We start from the raw sequence: 25,628 nt of genomic DNA on the forward strand, positions 1-25,628 counted from the left end.
TGAGACTCATCATGGTGAAAAATACAACAGCTGCTTTTGTAGAAAGAAAGTTCATGTAATGTGAACATTTTCAGAAAGTACTTGTACTTTTTTGCGCTAAAACAAAGGGAAACATTTGGAGTTTTCATTATTATAGGTTATTATGTTAGGGTTTTACTGGCCCGGCCCACTTCAGATCAACTCGGGCTGTATGTGGCCCCTGAACTGAAATGGGTTTGACACCCCTGCACTAGATCTTCAAATCTGCAGACGTGGGGAGTCAAACCGACCTTTGTGTTTATTAAGACAGCGTACAACTAGCATGCCTCCCTCCTAAGCTCCTTGTTAGCACACATGTGTGCAGGGAATGAAAAACGGAGGAGGGGTTGAGTTGTATTTTATACAGTCTATGGGCTGAACAAGCTCCGAGCTCTGACTTCCTGTTACAGACCGAATGGCGTTGTGACGTATGAAAAACACTGAAAACTGAAACGGCTGGTTTCAGCACACATTTACAGAAAGGTGGAGAAATCAGAACAGGGGCAGAATGGATTCTTTTACTTTTCAGGGGGTTTGTAGACAGGGACACAGATTTCAGGTAGAGAACCATTAAAAAGTTGATTTTGCATGATATGTCACCTTTAATTAATCTGCTGTGGCTTATGATGCTGAAAGAAGTCTGCAGACACAAACACGAGCACATTCATTGTTCCTTTTTTATTTCTTACAAAATCACAGTTTAATAAATAGTCTGTAAAAATGAGTACAAAAGCGGATTTCTTAACATTTCATATATGAATCACTCGTGACTTTCGGCTCAAAGGAGACTTCCGTTGGATTTTTTTGTCAGGAATGACATTTTTTTTTCTTTTTTTTTTTACAATCTAGTTTTGCTGAATTAAGGCCTCTTGATTTTGGCATCAGAACAATCTGTCAGTCAAATGTTTTGTATCTGAATTAGAGTTATGAGCTCCCCTGGTTTCACAGTTCAGTCAGAAACAGAATAAATAAATAAAAAAATACATTTACAAATAAATACCAAAAAAATGGCTCGACATGCAGATGCTGACGAAACGAAGCACATGTCTAATGTTCAGTGTTCAACACTGCGGACAGAAACGATGGCACGTGAGGCGGCTTCCTTTAAAGGGACTCCACCAAATCTCCTCCTCCTCTCGGGGAGAGGAGGAGAAGAAGAAACGCGGGCACACGTCGGGAAACACTTTCTGAAAAATACAAACGCTTTGGTGGAAATCCCTTTTTTAAGAAGTTTATCGTGACAAGGAGTGCAATCCTGTGAAAGACACTCTGACATCTTTACTGCATTACAGTGAAACCTCTGCAGGTGGAAACACACCCGGACTCCGGATCTGACTCTCGGTTTATTTTGGGGGATATTTCTGTAAAGGAAGAAGAAAGGAAACGGATAAAGAGATTTAAACCACTCATTTGTCTGTCTGTCCAGAGGGAAGCTACTTAGCTTAGCATAAAACAAGCAGCTCATTAGCCTGCCTGTATTCAAAGGTAATAAAAGAAACATGTTATTCCTTCTTTGTTAAATTGAATCCGGAGCAAACTGCGTGCTCCAAAACAATCAGAAAGTTTAGTTAGTTTTTGGCCACTAGGGGGCAGCAGACACAAGCTAGAGCACAACTTTAAACATAGCAACTTAATGAAGCAGTTTTTAATGGTAAACACTTTAAGAACTAGCGGTTTATTAAACAGTGTAATGTTATGAATCTGTTGCTCAGCCTCATTTCGATGAGGCAGCAAGAGCTCCATGTGGGCGGAGTCAAATGTTGGATTCAGCCAATGGCATGCACACGTTGAGCTCCGCCTGGAACTGCACACTGCAGTCAGGTGTACTTCAAACTTATTGGTGAATTTTTGATTAAACGTCATTCAGAAGACTTTAAAATATTTGTTCTCTTTTAGCTCTGTTTTTGGTCTCCACCACCAATAAGGGGAATATCGGGGATTTGAGCTGCTTCATGCTCTAGCTAGGTAATGCATGGAGGATATTTGTAACTTCTTGAACAAACAGCTGCAGCCTGGTGAAGCCAAAAACTTCAACATGAGAGCCTCAGGAGTGAAGAGGAACACGGAAAGTGCGACTTGACGGATTTACCGAGAGCTGAAACGAAGAAGCTTCAGATCCACGATAATCTCTTTTTAAAGTTCGGCTCCTGACGTTAGAAAAACAGCAATGTGACGATCTTAAGATTCCTTGTGCTAAGCTAAGCTAACTGGCTTTATCCTCCTCGTTAGGAGCACACAGACACATGAGTGGTATCAAAGTTTGTTTCTCAAAGTATCAAACTGCGTATATTAAGATCTCCGGTGTGTTTCCACCCGTACTACTTCAGAGGACTTCATCTTTAAATTACTGCATATTATAACTCCTTTTGTTCATCCAACAAAAGAAAAGTTCACACATCAACATGAACACCAACGCAACACACGGAATGAGAAGGCCTGTTTGAGCTTCAGCCCCAAATCTCTGGAAGTGGTTTTAAAAACGTCTCATTAACGAGCTTCTCTTTGCAGATTCAATCTCCTTAAAGGAACACTGAATAAACAATAAGGCATATTCAATTATATCCAATTCATGAACCAAACCCTCATCTCCAAAAACTACATTTTAACATTTTAAATTTACGTCAAAGAGAATTTACAGCTTTGACATGTTGATCATCTTTAAGAGGGTCCAAACCGACCTCCTCTCTCTCTCTCCAGTGTTCCACGAGAAGATCTCTCTTTCTTCCAAACAGACCTGTACGATTGTCACATGAACAGAAGATGTTGCAAAAGTAAGATTGCTTCACAGATGCAGCCTGGAGTAAATCCTAATGATCTGAAACTAAAGCGAACTCTAGGTGTGGGAAAGTGAAGCGGATGATTCCTCTAGTTTTTTTTGGTCAAAGGCTGTGTGATGATGCAGAGAGGCTTACGTTCTGTACAGCGTGACGTGGAAAGAAAATTACAGTTTTGGTGTTTTCTTTTTTTTTTTTAAACTGGACAATTGCATGATCGTTTTCGTCATGAAGTGACCCTAAAACATGTCTGACATATTTTCTAAACTACGTGGGCTTCAATGACAGAAAAAAACACACACACCGCTCACTGCTGGAAACAATCCTGCTTCATTTCATCACTGCACAGTGTGGATCTACTCAGCTGGTCTTCATGAGGAGTCGTGGTGAGAAGAACACAGAGGGGCGTGGACTTGGCCTAATGGTTAATAATAATAATAATAATAATAATAATAATAATTCATAGAATTTATATAGTGCTTTTCTAAGTACTCAAAGCCACTTTACAGAAGGTAAAACCAGAAAAAAAACATATAAATAAAACAAAATAAAAACAAAACAAGTTGTGCGCCCATGTAGAGGGTAGTCCGAGTTCGAATCCAGCCTGCGACCTCTTTCCCACATGTTATTCCCCAACTCTCTCCCAGTTTCCTGCACTATCCCCTGTCCTCCCATCTATAAATAAAGGTGCAAAAGCCCCAAAATATAAATATATTAAATACAAAATCAAAGTCACACAGGACAGATTTCACCCCCGTTAAATAAGTGAAAACTGAACTGTAGTGACTTAAAATCTAAAGATAAAGTCACGATTGTGAGATAAAAGTCACTGAAGTGAATCAAAGTCAATCTTATGGAAACAATCATAATTTAAATAAAAGTCAGAATGATGAGGTAAAACATCCAAACTTTTGAAAACATCAAATTATAAGAAAAAAGGTCAAAATGACTGAATAAGATCAGAGAGATCAGAAAGATGTAATCTTAGAAATCATAATTATGAGATAAAAAGTGGTTATGAGTGAAAAATAGAAATTAGGACAAAGTCATGTAAGTTATAAAAAGATGGAATTGTGAGATTAAATGTCATAATTTTGGGATAAAAGGTTATTTTTATAGGAAGATAAGGACACAAAGAAAAATCCATAAAATGTCAAAATCATGAGGAAATAATGAATGAAAATTAGAAGTCTAAGTTGCAAGAAAATAATTCATTATTAGGAGATGCATTACTTATAAAGAATTTTAAAAGAATCATGAAGTTAAAAAAAAAGGAATTATAATAAATTAGTAAAAGCAATTCTTAAAAATCCTGATATGTCTTTATAATGAGATAAAGAATGAATTATGATAATAAAAGCTCTTAAAAAATGCCAGAATATGATTTAAGATAATGTAATAATAATTTATATTGAACCAATATTTAAAACTTTTTTTTTTCAGGTTTAAAGGATCTTAACTTTATATTTTTTATCACATTTATTTTATTTTAATTGTACATTTGACCCCATAATTAAGACTGTTTTCCTCCTAATTATTCCTGTGACATGTTTACTACTACTCTCTTATAATTTTATATTTTCTCCTATATTTATATTTTATTTCACTGTTTTGATCTTTCATCTTCTGATTCCAGTTTGAGCATTTCTTTAAACTCTAACTCTTGTGCATGTTCTCTCAGCGTGAAGCTTCCAGAGGTCACTCTGTAGACTCTGTAGTGTCCGCTCAGCTCTCTCAGACCCTCAGAGGAGGTTTAGTAACAGGAGTTCACCACGACTCCTGCAGGAGACCAGCTGAGAGGAGTCGTCTCACTGTGCAGTGGAAACAAGGCGCTTGTTTTCCTCTAATGAGGGTGAAAACTGTTCCTCCTCCTCCTCCTCTTCCTCACTGCTCCGAACAACCCTAACTCATTATTGCTTAAATGTTATTAAGACAGAACATAAGGGACACAAGTCTCAAATCATTTCACAGTCAGACTCCAGCATGGATGATAAACGGGTCCAAACTTTGAAAACAACAAAACGTACGACTGCTCAATCTTTTTCTTTCTCTTTGTGTTCCCCTCGGGTTCTTTCCGCTCCGTCACACACACACACACACACACACACGCACACACACACACGCACACACACACACACACGCTCCAGTTTGTGTGAAGAGACACGACACGGACGTTTGCTGGTGTATTCAGGATGTAGCAAGTCACAAATTCTTTGGAGTTTCATTCGATAAGCCGAGATGACGGAGCCTGCAGGAGGAGGGGGGGTTTATGCACTGTCCCGCTGCAGGGTGCAATGTTTCCACACACTCTCTTTGCACACACACACACACGAGCTCATCACACACACACACACACTGCCTTCCTCAATGCAACTCATCTGAAAACACAATTGGCACAGATTATCAAAATAAATACCCTGGAAGCTTGGCACTATGTAAAAGAAATTCACATTTTGGAAAGAAATCTTATAAAAAACTATTGAATAATCTCAGTCTACTCCACGTCTCGTTGATCCTCACTATTACTTAGACTCTATATGCTGATGAAGCTCACACCAGTGTCGTAAACCTCTGAATGACTTGACTACCACTGAAACAATATAGCTCCTATTCAAATAGACTTTTTTTCCACAAACGGACATCGAAATGAAGTATCTAACATCTATGGGACTATAGATAGTGCTGTTGTCTGGTATGCATCTCTGTATAGTGCCTCTGTATTTTTTCTTCCCTTCCTCGTCCGTCAAACAATCGCTCCTTTAAGTGAACCCAGAGACCTCGGAGCTCTGGGGACAGATAGAAGTTAAAGTTCTCTGATCCCGCCTCAGACGGATCTTTGTGTATCCGTGTGGACGTCTTGTCAGGGTGGGTTACTCACAGGTGACCCCCGAGGATGCTGGTGACAGCCTGGTCCAGTGCGGGGCCTGACGGGGCCCTGGCCGGGGCTGCGGAGGGGCCCTGCAGGCGCTGAAGCTCCAGGATGCTGTCAATGGCACTCTGCAGATGTTCACTGAGCATGTTGTCCTCTTGGAGCGGGGGAGGCGGAGGAGGGCTGAAGCTCTGCTCCGAGCGAGGCGACGCATCCAACCTGAAGCACTTCAGTTTCGGCGCGCTGACATCTCTCAACTCGAAGCGACCGGCCTCTGGCATAGAAAGAGCATTTTTGGGGGCTTTTATTTTGAAAGTGGGGGCCGTCTGTGGGACTTCCTCTGCTGCGTCGCAGGGCAGAGCTCCGTTTGAGATCTCCTCGTCCTGCAGAGGATGCTGGGATGCTCCGTTGGGTGCCTGAGAGTGGCGTTCAGTCACAGCTCCGCCCCCGTTGGTCAGCTGACCTGTGTGGTCCCTCTTGAGTCCCGGGTCGCAGGCGGAGTTGTGCACCACCTTGCGGGAGCCGGACTCCTGCTTGATGGTGAGCCTGAGGGCGCCGCGGGAGCTGGAGCGGTACGTCTTCAGGCCCGGGGGGCGGTCTGACAGTCTGGTCCAGGCGGGGGGAGAGGAGGGGCTGCCGGAAGAGCAGGAGTGGGAGGGGCCAGAGGAGGAGTAAGGGGAAGACGCTGATGAAGCCAAGGCCATCATGAAGGACTCTGGAGGAGAGAGACACCAAAAGTTATCAACGTCCACACTCACTGACTATGAGGCGCATTCCTGCTGAGTCTGTGAGGGTTTAGGATTGTTCCACTGTCAAATCATAAAGTGTGTGAGGGATCTCTCTCAGACTTTTGAGCCCTTTGTGAACTCTTTCTGGAAGTGGGCATTTTTGCAGACTTAGCATAAGAGAATTACCCAGAGTTCATAGCATTCTGACATTAAACAAGGGATTCCCTGAGGAAGGCCTAGAGCATGGAAGACTAAATGAATGTTTTAACATGAAATTTGAAAAAGGTAAACAAGAAGCAGGAAGTTGCAACAAATATTGGCCTGTTTGCCTGTAAGTGTAAATGTAGAAATCAGCCTTAATCATCCTACATCTATTTATCTTCACACATACATACAGTATGATTGATATATTTATAGTTATATATTCAGCCTGTATATTTTAAATGTTGTGGTTAAACAGTCAGTCCCTTAAGCACCTTGAATTTGAGTAAAGTAAAAATTGTGCATTAAAACGTCCTAATGCCTCTCAGGTGAGCTCCATGACGTCATGCAGGTTACCTGAGAAGTCTCAAAGTGATGTCACATCCCCAGTTCTACAGTTTAGACCCCCTTAATCACTCTCCTGCTGACGTTGATTAAGTCCAGAAGGGCTCACGGTTTAGGGAGGTCATCATAACTCAAACAGGCCTGACTGCAAAACGCGAAGCACCTACGATCCCACACAAAGTCTCAGGAGTGTTGGTGACTGCTCATTAAGGGCACGTGGGACATTGCAACAAATAAAGTAATCTTCTAATGCCCCAATAATATCTGTCATAATGTCTTAACTATGAATAATATGATTCTGGATTCGTTTGTTCGTGTTTTATGGAGCTACGGTGGCCGTTGAGTGAATGTTTAGCGAGCCCCTCTCTTAAAACCTGGGAAAATAGTAATACGCATGCGCAGGGTGTACGTCATGCGATACCTGAGTGTTCATTGGTCACTGGAGCGGAGCAGCTGATTGGCTGTCTGCCAGTTAAACGATCAGCTGGAAGCGAGCGGCTCGTTAGCTAGCTAACTTTATAATGAATGAAGATAATTATAACTGGAGTAAAGTTTTAATCTCTGAGTTTACAAACCAGCTAAGGGGTATTTCTATCAGCGTGCAGAGGATAAAACTTTAACTCAGTGTGAAGTTACAGCTGATCGAACAACTTCCGGTCTGCATCCATAAAGTCATCAACAAGTTCACCCAGAAGAAGAAGAACTGCTCCTTCATATTCAAAAATAACTCTCAGCTTCAGTGAGTAAATATATTTAATCATTCTGCTTTGTGGAGCTGGTGTGTAACATGTGGAGCTGGTGTGTAACATGTGGAGCTGTTGTGTAACATGTGGAGCTGGTGTGTAACATGTGGAGCTGTTGTGTAACATGTGGAGCTGGTGTGTAACATGTGGAGCTGTTGTGTAACATGTGGAGCTGTTGTGTAACATGTGGAGCTGGTGTGTAACATGTGGAGCTGTTGTGTAACATGTGGAGCTGTTGTGTAACATGTGGAGCTGGTGTGTAACATGTGGAGCTGTTGTGTAACATGTGGAGCTGTTGTGTAACATGTGGAGCTGGTGTGTAACATGTGGAGCTGTTGTGTAACATGTGGAGCTGGTGTGTAACATGTGGAGCTGTTGTGTAACATGTGGAGCTGGTGTGTAACATGTGGAGCTGTTTTGCTGTTGCTTGTTGTGATGCCATGGATTTCTCAGCTGTGTATCGACAGTTTGTGAAGTTATGCAAACTGAAAATATCAGCATCAATTCTCCATATTTAGCTTTTTGATGTCTAAAAAATTCAGAATACATTTTTAAAAGTCACTTTTTTTTTATCATATTTAGAGGAATATGTGTGATCATTTTCACATTTAATTTTGTTGTGATAATCCAATTGCTAAATATAAATATAAATGTTAAATATGAATGATCAATGTTAAATCTAAATGTTAAACATAAACATAAATGTCACATATAAATATACATTTCAAATATAAATGTTAAATGTCAGTATAAATGTTAAATTTAAATGTTGAATCTAAATGTTGGATATAAATGTTAAATGTTGCTCTGTGATATTAAATATTTAGCTAATATACATAATCACACTGCTGCCCAGCAGAAATACCAACATATTTATATATAACATTTATATTTAACATTTAACACTTCCATTCATATTTAGCTTTTAGATTTAACAGTGATTTTTACTTAAATATATCTCACAACAAAAATAACACAAAGAAGATCACAAATTTTTTTCTTAATGTGATAAAAAATGCAGCTGTTATTTTCAGTGTGTTATTTATTTATTTATTTTCAGTTTGCACAACTTTAGAAACAGCGCTCCATAAGTTCTGTTGGTTGGTTCATAAAGCTGGAAGATCGTGTTCTTATGTGTTACAGCAGGCTGCTCTGCAGAGTGTTTTATGATAAAGGTCTACATTCTTCTGTGGATTAGAGTAAACTTTCCTCTTGAACTTTATAATCTGCCTCTCTTCTTTGAGCTTCAAATTCAACAGTTTTTAATTTTAATCTCTTGTGTTAGAGTGAACATGTAGTTTCCCTCTGGTAGTGAAAAACACATGCGATCTCTTTCAGCAGAGAAACATCTCTCCATGATTATTAGTTAAAATCTGAAGCTCTTTAATGTCTGGGTCAAACAGAAGCCAAACATTTAACATTTCCCTCCGCGTCTTTGCCCCTTTTTTTTTTCTTGGTCCAACTTTTTTAATTAAAATAACAACCCGGCTTTAATTTGCTCTTAACCTCTCTCATGTAATTTTCTTGTCATCACGCCGAGTCTCTCTCAGCACGGCCCCGCTCCACATCCACACGGCTTAATTACACGTTCACACCTGGGAGCTGCTCCCGAGCAAATATGAGGTTAAGTGCTGCGCTCCGAGGCACCGCTGAATGAGTTTGTTATAAAAACACAGAGAGCGTCACTAATTCACTCTCCTGTCTCACTGCTGGGATTTAACACTAAAATTGGATATATGCACACACACACACAGACACACACACATGGAAGAAAGGAGGGAGTGGTGAGTGTGTGAGTGTGTGTGTGTGTGTGTGTGTGTGTGTGTGTGTGTGTGTGTGTGTGTGTGGCGTGTGTGTTCATCCTGCTGAGACACTGACCTGGGTCTCTGCGGACTCTCCGTCTGTCCTCGACTAAAGCGCTCCGCTCAGCCTGGAGGAAGAGACGCTCCAGCATCACCATCTCAGCTGACGGGCTCTCCTGCTGTGAGATCAGATCACACCCCGTCACACAGGAACATGTGTTTCTGTATCATATAGAAACTTAAAGGTGACTCTAACTCATGAACAGTGTTTGCTGGTCTTACCTGAGCCTCTCGGACCAGTAGCTGCCTGTATTTGTTGACCATGTCCTTGGTGCGTTTCAGCAGGAAACCAGACACGCTGTCAAACTCCTGGTCCACTGTGGACACAATAAACTCCAATTAAAACCTTTAGGATCCAAACATTAAAAGCACAAAGTTACTAAAATATAAACTTAATATTTGGTCTTAAAGAGCCAGCGATCAAAAGAAAGCAGCGTTTCTATGATGAGTCGTATTCTTCACTTTAAACACACTCTCAGATCACAGACTGTAAAAAAGGTGAACGACAAAACTTCTCCCTGAAGTGAAGCCGAAACAGTTAGAGCTCCCCCTGCTGGCTGTCTGCAGTACAGCTCATAAACCCCGCCTCCTCCTTTATAACAGACAGACAGAACGCAGCAGGAGCCTCATTTGTCAACGTAGCTGTCAATCATGATGACTCCTCTTTTTCCACATCACATGTAAACTCTGAAATTTTCATTGTTTTTGAGGTTCTTCATAATCTTCAAGATGTTCTTTTCACATGCTTTTATATTTCTTAAAAACATTGTTTGTATTTTTGTGTGCATAAATAAAAAATAAAGACTAAACTTCTCAGTGAAACTACTTTCTATTTTGAACCATGTTCCATCTGTTAACATGAAGGAGGCGGGGTTTATGACCTGTACTGCAGACAGTCAGCAGAGAGAGCTCTACATGGGGAGCAGCTTTCTACACGATCTATATTCAAAGCTCACCAACCTAAGTCGAAGTCGTCCTGAGTGGGCAGGTGACCTGCGCAGGCGTGGTACGGCAGCAGGCGTCTGACGGCGTCCTTCAGGGTGGAAAAGGCTGGGCCGGTGAAGGGGGCGTGGACTGTCCTGTGGTCCAAACAAATCTGCTGTTGGAACCTGAACAAGACAACCAGAAGAGTCTGTCAGCCTAGGAGCAACAGTCCACAACAGTCTGGAGACACAGACAGGATTCTAGAGGTTTTCAACATGCAGTCAGAGTCTGGAGGGTTCAGGTTTGCTCCTTAGAATTTAAAAGTTTATATGGGGTGCCTTTAAGAGTCTAAATGTTTCTTTGAAGAGGGAAGAAGGAGGGAACGTTACACCCAACGTTAGCTAAACTTGAGTTTTAGTTGTAAAGGCAGTAAACAGTGGTGGTAACAGAAGGAATAGTGGTATAAGACGTACTAGATGATAAAAATGAACTGTTGACGTGTTAAAAAAGTTTAAATCTGGACTCTTCTTCCCTTAAAGTTCCCTTGAAGTGATTTACACAAACACCAATGAACAGGTCGGCTTTTAGTAACTGTAAACAGAGCCACAAACCCAGCAGTGCTCCTGTGCAGGAATGATATTTAACCCCAGGTACGTTAGCTCTGCATCACAGGGACCAGGGTCCAAATCAGGAGTTGACTCCCTGAAAGCCTCTGTGGGTGATTCATAAATGTGAGGACTTTAGGGCGGGAGTTTACAGAGATAACGGGACAGATCTGTGGAGTATTTTGCTCCTCAGACTCAGAAGTCCTAACAGGAGCAGCAGCAGCAGTACTTCCTGTAGAAGTAGACGTAAGGAGTCCTGGAGGACCCGGATTAAAAACATTACTGCAGGATCAGAGTTAATCCAGTGGACTGTTAACACATGAACCGGCTGATTATAACCGAGGTGAGAGAGCCTCTTTGCAGCTCATCATATCCAGATGTTTAACGAGTGAAATCCTGAGTAAGCCTGAGGAGACATTAAGGCGGGACACGGCGGGTCAGCTGAGGGCAGATTACACCGCCGAGAGAGACACGTGGGATTAGTCCAAGGATAAATGGAAATCTATGACTTTAACACCTACTCATTAAAAAATCTGAATAATTTCACTAAAATTAGAGGTTTGAAGCAGACAGAGGGTGCAAAGGAAAAATCAGTGGATACAAATCTGAGAGGAATAATTCAACTCAGTTTTTACAATGCTGAGTTAGAGTATTATAGGTAGCAGCAAATTATAATGCATCCTAGATGTGAACATATCAAAACATGGTTTGATCTTTACTCAGATGTTACTGATTGGACTCTTTAGAGTGACTTCCTTCCTTTAGTTATTTACAGATTAAGTCCTGATGTCCAATCTGTTGACAGTTCAAAAAGGACGCTGCTCTTTTCTGCATCGTCAGTTTATCGTCTATTTCAGCAAATTCAGATCTCTTGTGAAATATCTGGTTTGTTCTGCAATATTTTTCCATCTTTGACACCAACCAGGCTGCAATAACCCCCCATGATGAAAAATGAAGGTGAACAGAGTGTAATCAAATGTTGGCTTCTTTTGCTTCTAGCCTCTCTAAGGATCTGTGTTGTGGTCTGATGCAGCTGGTGGTCTCAGTTTTGTTCTGGGGTGGGTTTTTATTTATTACATTTATTCATGTATTTTTATTTTACTTTATGTGTGTGTACATTTATGTAGGAATATCCAAACTTAAATGTGTGTGCGGCTGCTTAGCCATTGTACCTACTTGCTAAATGTGATCACAATGTACACTATTTGTTATTTTAAAAAAAAAAGAAAAAGATTTGATTCAAAAAAATAGAAAAATAATGTCGATGTAGAAGTCCCAAAAACTGCAGTTCCTTAAGTGTCCACTTGGGGCTGCCTCCAAAAACCAAGTATACTCCATTAGCACCAATGTGAAGATATAGAGATCAACATACCAACTGCATGGCTCATAACTCGTTCACTTTGAGCTTGTTAAGGTCATGAGTTTTGCATAACTAGGGCCCATCGTAGCTTTTAGCTAGTGGGGTCAAAGGGCGGCCTTTGCTCCGCCTCTTATCCTCGTACTAGGGCGACCAAAAGTTAGCTTGTATCAGCATTTCCACTGAGACGACGTCCATGTTTTGTACACTCCATGGTTACACATAAAGCGTATTCCTTCTCTTCATCGGGTTTGTTTACTTCAGTTTTTAAAGCGCTAATCAGTTCTTAAATTAGTCGTACTAACACGAACTTAATGAGTCAGATCCAACAAGAGTAAACAAACTGAAACAACACAAGTAAACAAAGTTACACCGAACCCAACGATACATGTTAGATTAAATCTAGGTGATCTTCAACCCTAAAAAAGTGACAATAACACAAAACAACAGAACTGAATGTAACAGTAAAACTCCTGGTGGAGATACTCTCCTTTATTTATTCTGCTCAGTGAACACGTGACTTCTCTGAGTGTACAACGATAAAACTAACTCTCTGAAGTGAAGTCCTACTCATGTGGGAGATTAAAAGGCTTCAGTCCTCTGCTGAATGATTTCTATTTCATGTGTTGTTCTTTGGGTCTGAGTTGAAGCTCTGTTCTTACCTGTGCCGGCGCATTGCTGGTGTGAGCCTCTCCTCTCTCTGCTGCTCCGGCGGAGCTGCCAGCTGGCAAAGAGAGGACAATTAGGAGCAGATCAGGGGAGAGAGACAGGGGGGCAGTTTGAGTCATTAATGATATGTTTGCTGCATTTAACCCAAAAATTAATTTCAAAGCCTGTCGGTTCTGATTCAGTCCTGAGAGGACGCGTTACACAGAGTCTAATACCTGGATCTGTCTGTGATGAAGGGAACACACGAGCTGTCTCATTTTATTCATTCTGCAGCGATTAGTCTGTTGAGCCTTTTAATGACTCTGTCTAAGTCCGGTCTCACCTTGGTGCTGGTCTGCTGGCTGGTCTGTGTGGGGGCCCCCTCTCTGGGAGCTGGGGGCCCCTGAACCTGGAGACCCGGCGCTGCAGGAGAGGGCGGATGGACATCAAGAGTAAACGCTTTACTCTCCACGACCAAGGCAGCTGTTGGCTCTGAGAGGACAGAGTGAGGACATAGTGAGGACAGGGGGAGGTCAGGGTGAGGACAGGGTGAGGACAGGGTGAGGACAGAGTGAGGACAGGGTGAGGACAGGGTGAGAACAGAGTGAGGACAGAGTGAGGACAGGGTCAGGACAGGGTGAGGACAGAGTGAGGACAGAGTGAGGACAGAGAGAAGACAGAGTGAGGACAGGGTGAGGACAGAGTGAGGACAGGGTGAGGACAGAGGGAGGACAGAGTGAGGACAGGGTCAGGACAGGGTGAGGACAGGGTGAGAAAAGAGTGAGGACAGAGTGAGGACAGGGTCAGGACAGGGTGAGGACAGAGTGAGGACAGAGTGAGGACAGAGTGAGGACAGAGAGAAGACAGAGTGAGGACAGGGTGAGGACAGAGTGAGGACAGGGTGAGGACAGAGGGAGGACAGAGTGAGGACAGAGTGAGGACAGAGCGAGGACAGAGTGAGGACAGAGAGAAGACAGGGTGAGGACAGAGTGAGGACAGGGTGAGGACAGAGGGAGGACAGAGTGAGGACAGGGTCAGGACAGGGTGAGGACAGGGTGAGAACAGAGTGAGGACAGAGTGAGGACAGGGTCAGGACAGGGTGAGGACAGAGTGAGGACAGAGTGAGGACAGAGAGAAGACAGAGTGAGGACAGGGTGAGGACAGAGTGAGGACAGGGTGAGGACATAGGGAGGACAGAGTGAGGACAGGGTGAGGACAGGGTGAGGACAGAGTGAGGACAGAGTGAGGACAGAGAGAAGACAGAGTGAGGACAGAGTGAGGACAGAGCGAGGACAGAGTGAGGACAGAGTGAGGACAGAGTGAGGACAGAGTGAAGACAGAGTGAGGACAGAGTGAGGACAGAGTGAGGACAGAGCGAGGACAGAGTTAGGACAGAGTGAGGACAGAGTGAGGACAGAGTGAGGACAGAGTGAGGACAGAGTGAGGACAGAGTGAGGACAGAGTGAGGACAGGGTGAGGACAGAGTGAGGACAGAGTGAGGACAGAGAGAAGACAGAGTGAGGACAGAGTGAGGACAGAGTGAGGACAGGGTCAGGACAGAGTGAGGACAGGGTGAGGACAGAGTGAGGACAGAGTGAGGACAGGGTCAGGACAGGGTGAGGACAGAGTGAGGACAGAGTGAGGACAGAGAGAGGACAGAGTGAGGACAGGGTGAGGACAGAGTGAGGACAGGGTGAGGACAGAGGGAGGACAGAGTGAGGACAGGGTCAGGACAGGGTGAGGACAGGGTGAGAAAAGAGTGAGGACAGAGTGAGGACAGGGTCAGGACAGGGTGAGGACAGAGTGAGGACAGAGTGAGGACAGAGAGAAGACAGAGTGAGGACAGGGTGAGGACAGAGTGAGGACAGGGTGAGGACAGAGGGAGGACAGAGTGAGGACAGAGTGAGGACAGAGCGAGGACAGAGTGAGGACAGAGAGAAGACAGGGTGAGGACAGAGTGAGGACAGGGTGAGGACAGAGGGAGGACAGAGTGAGGACAGGGTCAGGACAGGGTGAGGACAGGGTGAGAACAGAGTGAGGACAGAGTGAGGACAGAGTGAGGACAGAGCGAGGACAGAGTGAGGACAGAGTGAGGACAGAGTGAGGACAGAGTGAAGACAGAGTGAGGACAGAGTGAGGACAGAGTGAGGACAGAGCGAGGACAGAGTTAGGACAGAGTGAGGACAGAGTGAGGACAGAGTGAAGACAGAGTGAGGACAGAGTGAGGACAGAGTGAGGACAGGGTGAGGACAGAGTGAGGACAGAGTGAGGACAGAGAGAAGACAGAGTGAGGACAGAGTGAGGACAGAGTGAGGACAGAGTGAGGACAGGGTCAGGACAGAGTGAGGACAGGGTGAGGACAGAGTGAGGACAGAGTGAGGACTGAGTGAGGTGATGAGGACACTCACTGTTGTGTGTGTGCTGTTGGACAGCGGGGTCGTCCCCTCCTTTGGAGAGACTTGCAGGAGCAGCTGTGGGTTCAGACTGCTGCTGAGGCACCGAGACACGCAGAGGGGGCGGACTGTTCTGAACCGAGGGCTGAGGCTGGGGCACCGAGGGCTGAATCTGGACCTGGACCTGGTTCCGTGCAAACAAGGCCTGTGAGACCTGATGGGGGACCTGGTACTGGACCTGTGGCTCGCTGTGAGGCTGTGCAGCTGTGATCTGGGAGACTGAGCTCTCGGGTGCAGCCGGAGGAGAGAAACTAGCCGGAGCTGGTTTCTCGGCGTCCTGGACCGGAGCGGGGGAGCAGATCAGCGGCGTGTCCTCTGGGTCTGAGTGAAGCGGAGAATCCTCCACACACTGATCAGAGAGCACACTGTGCGAGTCCTGACCGGAGACCGCATGAGTCTGCTGTTGGGTCTCTCGCTCATCAGTGACCGGGGAGTTCAGGGACTCTATCGGCACCACCGGCAGAGCTCCGACCAACAGCTCGGACGTGAGAGGAGAACTAAGTGCTTGCTGAGATAGAGAGATGGAGAACAGAGGATCAGAAAGGGAAGTTAGAGGGGTTACAAACCAGATTCTAATCATTAAAACTACTTGACTCTGATTGTGTCTTTAGCTGATCCTCATAGAAATATAAACCATCCCCTGAGAACCCTCAGAGTGGAGTCTCCTTCGTCTCTGACCTGTTGCAGATGTTGCATAAAGGCCTCGTTCTGACTCAGCGAGTGCGTCGTCTCCTCCTCTGTTTGGCTCAGGTCAGCGGGGGGTATCAGGAGTTTAGGGATCTCCACAGCTGGAGGAGGTTCAGGAGGAGGCTGCAGGATTGTGACCATGGGAGGAGGAGGAGGGGGAGGAGGAGGAGGAGGAGGAGGAGGAGGAGGAGGGGACTGCAGACCTGCAGAGGGGGGCTGCACCGAGACCTGCTGGAGGACATGTCCGTACTGCTGGTGGGAAAAAAAGATGTCAGAGCTGATGAACACTGCATGAAATACGTCTTATGACAATTCATTATACACTGAGATGTTATTGTTTTAAAGCTCCTGTAAGCAACTTTTGGTTTGTGTTGATTCTGGCGCCCCCTGTGGACAAACTGGTCTTTGCTGATTTCATCCTGTATGCCATCGAGAGTCTTTGCAGTGAAACGTTAAAAACAGCAGCATCAACACATCTGAGCTTTAATGGGAGCTAATAAATGCATGCAACATTAAGCAGACCGGCTGAAACACGGCAGCATGTTTTGCTATCAAAAGAGACCACATAGAGGGGATGCTGACCTGTGGTAGCTGGTGGAAGGTCTCCTCTGATCCGCCCCTCTCCTCCTGCACAGCTCTCTCTGGCAGCAGCACCACAGAGGCCTGCTGGAGGCTCAGCTGTCCGTCTGTCACCGTGCTCTGAGGGGCCGGGGTGGCGAAGGGCAGACCGTTTACAATCGAGATGGAAGTGAGATCCGGGGGAAGCACCCCTGAACTGTTGATCAGGGTGATGTGGTTCCCGAGAGCTGGACTGTGGACCAGGGTGGCACGCTGCGCCTGTCCCCCTGGTGTGTAGGTTCCAGCCAGCTGTGCCGGCATCTGGAAGACAGTAGGAGGCGCCGACTGCAGCTGCAAAGGTCCTGAAAGCACGGTGGCCTGGCGGAGCGCTAGCTGCCCTGTAGGGGTGAAGACCGGGCTGAAGTTCAGCTGTCTTTGGGGCACAGTGAGGATCTGAGAGCCGTCCACGAGCTGCCCAGGGGAAGGGGTCAGGCTGTGGACCGGGTGTCCGTGGTGGCTGGGGGTCAGCAGAGGTCGGCCTGCGCCGGCAGACTGAGCAAGTGTAACAGGGGACTGGCCTGGAAGAAGGAACTGGTTCTGGCCTTGGAAGAGTCCCTGAGGCTGTAGCACGAAGGAGCCGCCCTGGTTGACCAGCTGCAGGCTGAGCGGTTTGTGGAGCTGCTGAGGGGGCTGCTGCTGGGGGGCGGAGGGCTTTTGGCCTGGAGGTTGTGACAGTAAAATATTTGGTGAGCCGGTCCCGGGGACGAATGTAAGACCTGGAGCGTGTTTCTGTCCAGAAGGCTTGGGGCTGATCTGAACCAGTCTGGGCTGGATGCTGATGGGCAGCTTGGGTTGGATGTGGAGGGGGGCTCGCTGCAGGACGATGCCCGGAGCTGCTGCTGCCGCTCTGAGGGCAGGGGTGATGAGAGGACGACTGGTCATACTGGGAACAGCCTTATGGATGATCATGCTGGACCCCTGGGCTGGACTCAGAGAGAAGGAGGTCTCTGGGGAGGCAGCAGGGAACACATTTCCAGGCAGGAGCCCCATCAGCTGAGGGGGGGCTGCAGGTTTAAGAGAAGGGCAGCCCGGGCCAACAGCCAGGAGGGAGGGCTGTGGGGGCTCCACGGCTGCCTGTGTATCTCTGGGCAGAGCGGGGGTGATCTGGGGTAAGGTCACAGACTTGGGTATGAACGGTACGGAGGGGGGCGGGAGGAGAGGGGCGGGGGAGTACAGGGACAGGCTGTCCCCCTGCAGACCTGCCTCCAGAGCCATGGTCTGCTCTGTGATCTCAGCCTCCTGCAGGCTCTGCTGCAGGATATCACACGCAACCTCTGCCTCCTCCACTTCCTCCACCTCTCCCTTCTTTCCCTCAAATCCAGCCTCCACAGGTGTCCCGCCCTGCACCACCTGCGGGTCGTCCCCACCCTCTGGCGATGACAGGAGGGCCTCCTCCAGGAAGGACAGATCCACACACCCAGGCGGAGGCGTGTCTGGGGAATCCCTGCCATCTCCCAGCAGAGAGACGGGGCTCTGTGGGAGGAAGCAGCAGGAGATGGAAAGAGCGGTGCAGAGCACAGGATGGAGGAGAAGAAGAAGGGAAGAGAGGAGGGGGAGAATGTGTGATTAGCAGGAGTTAACAGGAAGCAGTTTGAGGCACAGGAGGAGAGAGAAAAATGGTTCTCCTGGGGAACATGCAGGTTGTTGTGACGCTGCGGGCTGTGGATCCAGACACTCACCGGGGCGTCTGTGAAGAGAGAGGGCTCCCCAGAGGAGGAGTTAATGAGCAGGTCTTCAGTCTGCAGCTGGTGGGAGGAAATCAGTCCGTTTTAGGTCGCGGCACAAAGTAAGACACGCACACTCTTCAACATCACGCCTCTGTTTCACTCTGTCAGCCCTCCTTTGTGCAGCTAACACCACCACGTGCCAAGAAATACTCCCATCTGGAATCTATCATTTGCACTATTGATTTTTGTATTTGAGTCCCTCTCTATCTAACACTCTGTTGTTACCTCATTGGTCCCATGAAGGAAGTCGTTCAGGGCTTGGGGGTCACTGCAAAGACAAAGAGAGGATCACATCAGAATCAGTTTTATCTCCGGGAACATTTGCCGCTGAAGTAAAGTACAGGCTTCAGGGGAATCCTTTTATGGTCTTTATAATGAAAACCTCCAGGGTCAGGAATCATGCAGACTCACCACAAAACATCAAGTAGACAAGTCCCATCTTCATCCTCCATGTCAACTACGAGACAGAGGAGAGGGAACACAAACATGTGAGCAACATTTGAGTTATTGGAGAGGTTTTGATTCTATAACTTAAGAGCTGCTTTTCATCTTCAAACTAATATTTCAAATTCTCAATAAGCAGCTTCAGACTCAGTCTGAGAGAATGAGAGCATCCCTCTGACCTGACGGTAACACCACTTTGGGCCCTTTTTTAAAACCGTGCATAGATGATTTAAAAGCTGCTGTATGATTTATGTTTTAGTTTTCGTCTGTTGGATTGTTTTCTCCTCACATCCTGCACTTTTCAGCAGTAAACACATTTCTGCTGTAAAGATCGCCTTTTTGAATGTGTGTGTATGTGGCTTCCCGTGTTCCTCCAGTGGACACTCGAGGAACTGCAGTTCAACGAGTTCAAAATCCAAATGAATGCATCAGAAGGTGCATTTTGACCTCCTCCCTCTGTGTTTCAACAGCTGTGTAAACTCCACAAACACTGACACGTTCAGCTGAAGGTCTCCAGTTTACAGGGTCACTTTTAAAACCGGAACACCGGGAGAGACGCATTCACGGTGGGCTGAGAGAAGACTACTGTTACAAGCTGCTAAATCAAGTGAATCACAGATGTGTGTGATGTTATTGTGGACGGAGGGCAGAATAAAAACACTGCGGTTAATTTACCAATCAGACACGTTCAGCATTGCAGGCCTTGCCCCCCGAAAGTCCTGGGACCTTTGAAAGGGACCTACTACCCCCCTAGAAGGGGCTCTTCAGGGGGGAGAATCTACCCCTGAACTAAATTTAGACCCTGGGTCCACCTTTGAAACACACGTAGTTCAGGGGTAAAGTTTCTCCGGTCGATAATCGCCTAGACAGAGATATACTTAAAGGGATCTGATATAGAAAAGAGGGAAATCCTTGAATTTGAGAACCAGGATGTGAGTCAAAAACAACCCTTAGATTAAAGTTGTTGTTTTTGGGGGGGCTTCTTAAGTCTCCTATCAGAGAGGATAGGAGAGTGGATAGAGCAGGAAGCTGGGCAAGAGTTGGCTCTACATGGCACCTGCACATCTAATCTACTAGGACAAACCTGCACCTAAAGACCCTTAGAGTAAAGCTGTGTCTACATGGGATCCTTTCCTGTGACTCCTAGACTTGTGTTGTGAAAAGCAAAACCAATGAGGCATTTTCTCTTCCAGATTCTGTCTTGTGAGGGATGTTAAGAGGTTAAAGAGTTCAGTTTTATGGAATAAAAGAAGCTAAACGTTGACAGGATTAAGTAGAATGTGGGTTATGTTGTGTTGGACTACAGGTATCAGTCCATCCCTCAGATCTGAGTCCTGAACACCATGATGAGGATTACAGAGCAAAGCGTTCTGAAGATGAAACAAAGCAGCGATTTATCTCCAGCCCAGTGTGTCCTCCAAACAAACAGAACAGAGTCTCCTCCTGAGTCGTCCAGAAGGAGCCGGATCACAACATGAACCTACTTCATATGTGAGAGGCCCCATACAGAGCGGGCGCGCTGAGTTCTGCTGGTGGCCTCATGGGAAGTCGTGGCCGGGTTTCAGTGTCTGGAGGCGGCGGAGGGATGCCAGGCCGGGGCGGCGGGACAGAGACGTGTCCTCCTCCTCCCTCTGCTGGAGCATCTCTGCGGTCCTCTGCGTGCGGGTGGAGAGGCTGGAGGGCACACACACACACACACACACCACCACCACCACAAGCTGTCAGGTCACATGAGGTTAAACCAACAAGCACAAACACATGTAAGATCAATATGATATGATTCATCAGCTGCTGCTCCTGAGACTGGAATCCTATACTCTACAATAAAGTAGTATGGGAGGTAGAAGCTTCAGTTATCAGGCCCCTCTCCTTTGGAATCATGTACCAGTCAGGTTCTGGGAGGCAGACACCCTCTCCACTTTTAAGAGTAGGCTTAAAACTTTCCTTTTAGATAAAGCTTATAGTTAGAGCTGGATCAGGCTTGGACCAGCTTTTGTTTTGCTGCTATAGGCTTAGACTGCCGGGGGAACTGGCGCACTGACACACTTGGATCCTAGCTCACCCCCTTCCCCCCAACCCCCTCATCACTTACTTACTTACCTCACAGATGCTGGACTGGATTGAAGGTAGGCTTCAACTTTCCTTTTTGATAAAGCTTATAGTTAGAGCTGGATCAGGCTTGGACCAGGTCTTAGTTATGCTGCTATAGGCTTAGACTGACACACTGGGACCCTGTCTTTCCCTCTCTCTCCTCTCTCTGCCTGTCTCTTACTTTAACTCTGCCTGTCCCATTAAAGTTACTAACCATAGACCTTTCTGGAGTCCCTGAGCTCCTGCTGCAACAGCTTCTACTACTCGTCTCATCACTGTCACCTCTCTATCTTACTCCCCTCTATCCGTCTTTCAAGACCCAACTCGGTCGAGGCATGATGGCTGTCTAACATGAGTCTGGTCCTGCTGGAGGTTTCTGCCTGTTAAAGGAAGTTTGTCCTCACCACTGTAACTAGCTAAATACTGTGATGTGCAATGCTCATGGTGGATTAAGGTGGGGTCAGACTGAGTCTTACCCTGTCTTGGTGTTGGGTCTCTGTTCAGGATTTGACATAGAGTGGTCTAGACCTCCTATGTTTGTAAAAGCGTCTTGAGATAACGTTTGTTGTGATTTGGCGCTATACAAATAAAGGTTGATTGATTGATTGATTGATTGATTGATTGATTGATTGATTGATTGATTGATTGATTGATTGATTGATTGATTGATATTCATAATGGCATCCTAATTGTATTCCTTTTCTCTCAGTATTGATCACCCCTGAGGCTGATAAGGAAAATGGGAGCTATTGTTGTGGCTCTCACAGACATGAGAGGCTGGAGGCACAAACACACAGTGGCGGATTCAGGGGGTGGCCCTGGCCACCACTGAAAACTGATTGGTCACCCCTGTGGCCACCCTGAAATTCTGAAACATGATTGGCTATTTGCCATGTCAGAGGCATTACTTATACTGAAATCAGCTATTGTGTTGTTGTGTTTCACCAAGCTGCAGAGACAGGAGTTTCTGTGCATTTGAATATTATTTTTGTTGATGCTTTGACTTTGGACAATCATCTTCATTTTGAGTCCTTAGAGAGTTCAGATCAGCAGATTTAAATGGTGACACTCTGTCGAGTTACATTTTTAAAATCCTTTTATAAAAGAAGTTAGAGTAGATGTGATTATTGGAAGTAACCCTCCTAGGTTTGGGGTAAGCCCCTAATGTTTTCCACGCATGGCCACCCTTTAACAGTCAGCTACCCAGTTTGGCCACCCAAGTCAAAACTGTCTGGCTCCACCACTGCAAACACACACACACACACACACACACACACACACACACCACCACCACCACCACCACATGCTGTCAGGTCACATGAGGTTAAACCAACAAGCACAAACACATGTAAGATCAATATGATATGATTCATCAGCTGCTGCTCCTGAGACTGGAATCCTATACTCATAATGGCATCCTAATTGTATTCCTTTTCTCTCAGTATTGATCACCCCTGAGGCTGATGAGGAAAATGGGAGCTATTGTTGTGTCTCTCACAGACATGAGAGGCTGTAAATAGACGCCTTGGATGTGACTTGTCCTCTCTCCTCATGGCTGGAGAGGAAAAAAGGGGAACTGTGTAACGCACGGTTCCTCACTATGTTCTGCCCATTTACCAGAGGGGGGACCCTCCAAAACAAAAAGACAAACCTCCCTCCCTGGTCCTGCTGCTTCTGACATTTTCTTGTTTACAACCAGGGAGCCGCATTAACACCCTCCAGGTACCGCAGCGCCCAATGAGATCCACGCAAACGACCCTCATCTAAACCTGCAGCAGCAGCGTGTTCCTGCTATCCTCCCTCCATCACGCCGGGATGCGTTTGGAGGTTACATAAGGTGAATGTGTGTTCATGTCAAATCAATGTCCCGCACGATGCTGCGTGTTTCCCTGCGTGTTTTCCTGCGTGTTTTTCCTGCGTGTTTTTCTCCTGAGTGGGACCTGAGCCCGCTGCTGCTGCTGCTGCTGCTGCTGCTGCTGGGAATCATATCTCGGTAACAAAAGATGCCCTGTGTTAAAATATCGTTTCCACGCAGCCAGCCCGGAGCGCGTCCCTCCACGATCAGCCCGCAGAGGAAATCCTGAGGAGAAAAACACGAGCGAGAGGAGGAGAGAAAAAAACTCACCCCTTCTTTGTGGTTTATTGTCCTGTCAAGCGGGCCTCTGCGCCATCGATTCTCACTCAGTGGTCTTTTCAGATGCTAAAAGGAGGAGAGGGGAGGAGGGGGAGGTGGGGTAGGGTGGGATGGAGGAGGAGGAGGAGGAGGGAGGAGGAGGAGGAGGAGGAGGGAGGGGGGTACCGGGGTGGGTGTGAGAAACAGACAGGCTGAGCCCATCACAACACAAAAGGTGCAGAAAATACCCAGAGAGAGGATCCAGGTTTATCAGAGGACCAGGTCCGCCTCCTGAGCTCCATCAGCCGGGGACACACGCTCCACTTTCTCCCTGAGAGACCCTCAACTTTAAAAAGACCTCCCCGAGGAGATCAGTGCGGGAGGAGGATCAGGGCCACTGAATAAATATATATATGATTTTTATTATTCCGAAAAGAATTCTGACTTTAATCCACTGAGAAAAAAAGGTCTAATATATTTTATTATTATTATTATTATTATTATTATTATTATTATTATTATTCGGAGAAAAAAGCCAGAGTCCTGACTTTAATTTCAGAAATCTGACTTATTCTACTGAAAAAATAATAATTAAGGTCCAATATATTTTATTAGTATTATTATTTTACTGAGAAAAAAGTCAGAATTCTGAATTTAATCTTAGATGTCTTGCTCTATTCCACTGAACAAAAAAAAATTGAGGTCCAAAATATTTTATTATTATTATTATTATTATTATTATTATTATGGTAAAAAGTCAGAATTCTGACTTTTTTCTCAGAATTCTGACTTTAATTTCATAATTCTGACTTCATTCCATTAAAAAAAAGAATAATTAAGGTCCAATATATTTTTATTATTATTATTTTACTGAGAAAAAAAGTCAGAATTCTGAGATTAAAATCAAAATTCTGACTATTTCTCAGTATTCTGACTTTTAATCTCAGATTTCTGTTTTTTTTCTTAGAACAATAATAATAAAAATATATATTTGACCTTAATTAATTAACTTTTTTCAGTGGCCCTAATCCTTTTCCATAGTAAGGCTTGCAGAGTCAGTAGCATCTTTTAAATCTCTTCTTAAAACCTTTTTTTACAGACTTGCTTTTATGTGACTTCATCTTTCTAACCGCTTTTACTTCTATTTTATTATTATTTTAAGCTTTATCCAACCAGTTAATTCTTTTAAATTGTATTTGATTATGTATTGCTTTTATTTATTTATTTTTCTTCTCATTTATTATTTGAATGTTCCTAATTTAACCTTTTCACTTTTTCTAATTCTCTCGATGTGATGTCGTCCTCTTACTCTGAAAACCTCTTCTATTGTCCTTTTAATGCTTTTATTTACTCATCCATATTTATTTATTTATTTATTTTATCTATTAACCCTTGAAAACCTCTCAACAATAATTTACCACTTCACTCTGTTTAATTTAAGTTTATTCATTTTAACCTCTTGCGTTGCATTTTGTTTTGCATTGTTAAAATTCCTCCTCCCTGTCTGTGAAAAGGTTCACTTTGTTATTTGAATCACGCTTTGTGCTCTATAAATAAAGTTATTATTATTCCATGTCCCCGCGAGTCACCGTGGAGCTCCACAGATGTTCCTCTTTCACTCTATTGATTTCCTCCCCCTTTCTTTAATTCCCTCAAGTCCAGAAACTGTAAATACTTCCTCGGGGAAAGTAGTTCACAAATCAATAATTGGAGATCATTTGCTCGCTGTATTATGCCAACATGAGGAGGCTGCCACGTGCAAAGCTGCAGAGCAAAGCTTCAGTCTGAGCGGCACTTTACTCTCTCTGCAGGGACAGAGCAGGTGAAAGACTGAGAGGAGGAGGATGGGAATAAAACAGCTGGATGAAAGAAAAGTAAAGAGAGTGAGAGGATAAAAGATAAAGAGGAGCCAATGGAGGATATGTGTGTGAAGAATGAATCCCACATGCATCTGTAACATCTTATAGCAGAACTTTTTACATTCAGCTCCGAGAGGGAGGAGACTGAAGAGAGAGCTAAAGAGAAAAGACAGCAAATCAGGAAGTATAAAACATGTTTATCTTTATTTGGAAAGCCCAACAGAGCGTTTTTATTTCAAGGCAGGTAAAAAAAAATCTACTCAGAGTAAGAAGTGATGATATTTGGGAAAAGAAGTGACAATGAGGAGTCTGAAAGCAACATTTGTTCCTCTTATTGTCAATTTTCTTCCAGCCATCGTCTCTAAAAAGTCTATTCTGCGAGGCGTGTGTGTTTGTTTGTGACTGTATCCAGTGAAAAGGAGAAAATAACTGTATTCCACTCCAAAGCAGATCCTTACAAACAATTACCCCGAGTCAATCTCACCCTGCGAGAGGGAGGAGGAGGAGAGAGAGGGAGGAGGAGAGAGAGAGAGGGAGGAGGAATATGAAAAATCAACACGAG

At 45.0% G+C, this 25,628-nt stretch overlaps 1 protein-coding gene and 1 long non-coding RNA gene across 2 annotated transcripts; one reads left to right on the forward strand and one right to left on the reverse strand.

The window, feature by feature from the left end:
* LOC117805855 lies at positions 1-25,628 on the forward strand. The gene is made up of 4 exons (XR_004629536.1): positions 1-14; positions 7,568-7,674; positions 22,794-22,931; positions 25,517-25,628. It is a non-coding gene; the product is annotated as an uncharacterized LOC117805855 (long non-coding RNA).
* On the reverse strand, positions 4,297-20,593 carry si:ch211-168d23.3 (BRD4-interacting chromatin-remodeling complex-associated protein). The gene is made up of 13 exons (XM_034674430.1): positions 20,488-20,593; positions 18,971-19,016; positions 18,785-18,827; positions 18,512-18,577; positions 16,797-18,305; positions 16,206-16,466; positions 15,483-16,035; positions 13,418-13,566; positions 13,089-13,150; positions 10,501-10,649; positions 9,763-9,857; positions 9,557-9,659; positions 4,297-6,376 (listed from the first exon to the last, which is right to left on the reverse strand). The coding sequence occupies exons 2-13, from the start codon at positions 19,009-19,011 to the stop codon at positions 5,667-5,669; spliced, it is 3,741 nt and encodes a 1,246-aa protein (XP_034530321.1). The 5' UTR covers positions 19,012-19,016; positions 20,488-20,593; the 3' UTR covers positions 4,297-5,666.

The sequence above is a fragment of the Notolabrus celidotus genome, chromosome 22, assembly GCF_009762535.1.
Source record: "Notolabrus celidotus isolate fNotCel1 chromosome 22, fNotCel1.pri, whole genome shotgun sequence".
NCBI lineage: Eukaryota > Metazoa > Chordata > Actinopteri > Labriformes > Labridae > Notolabrus > Notolabrus celidotus.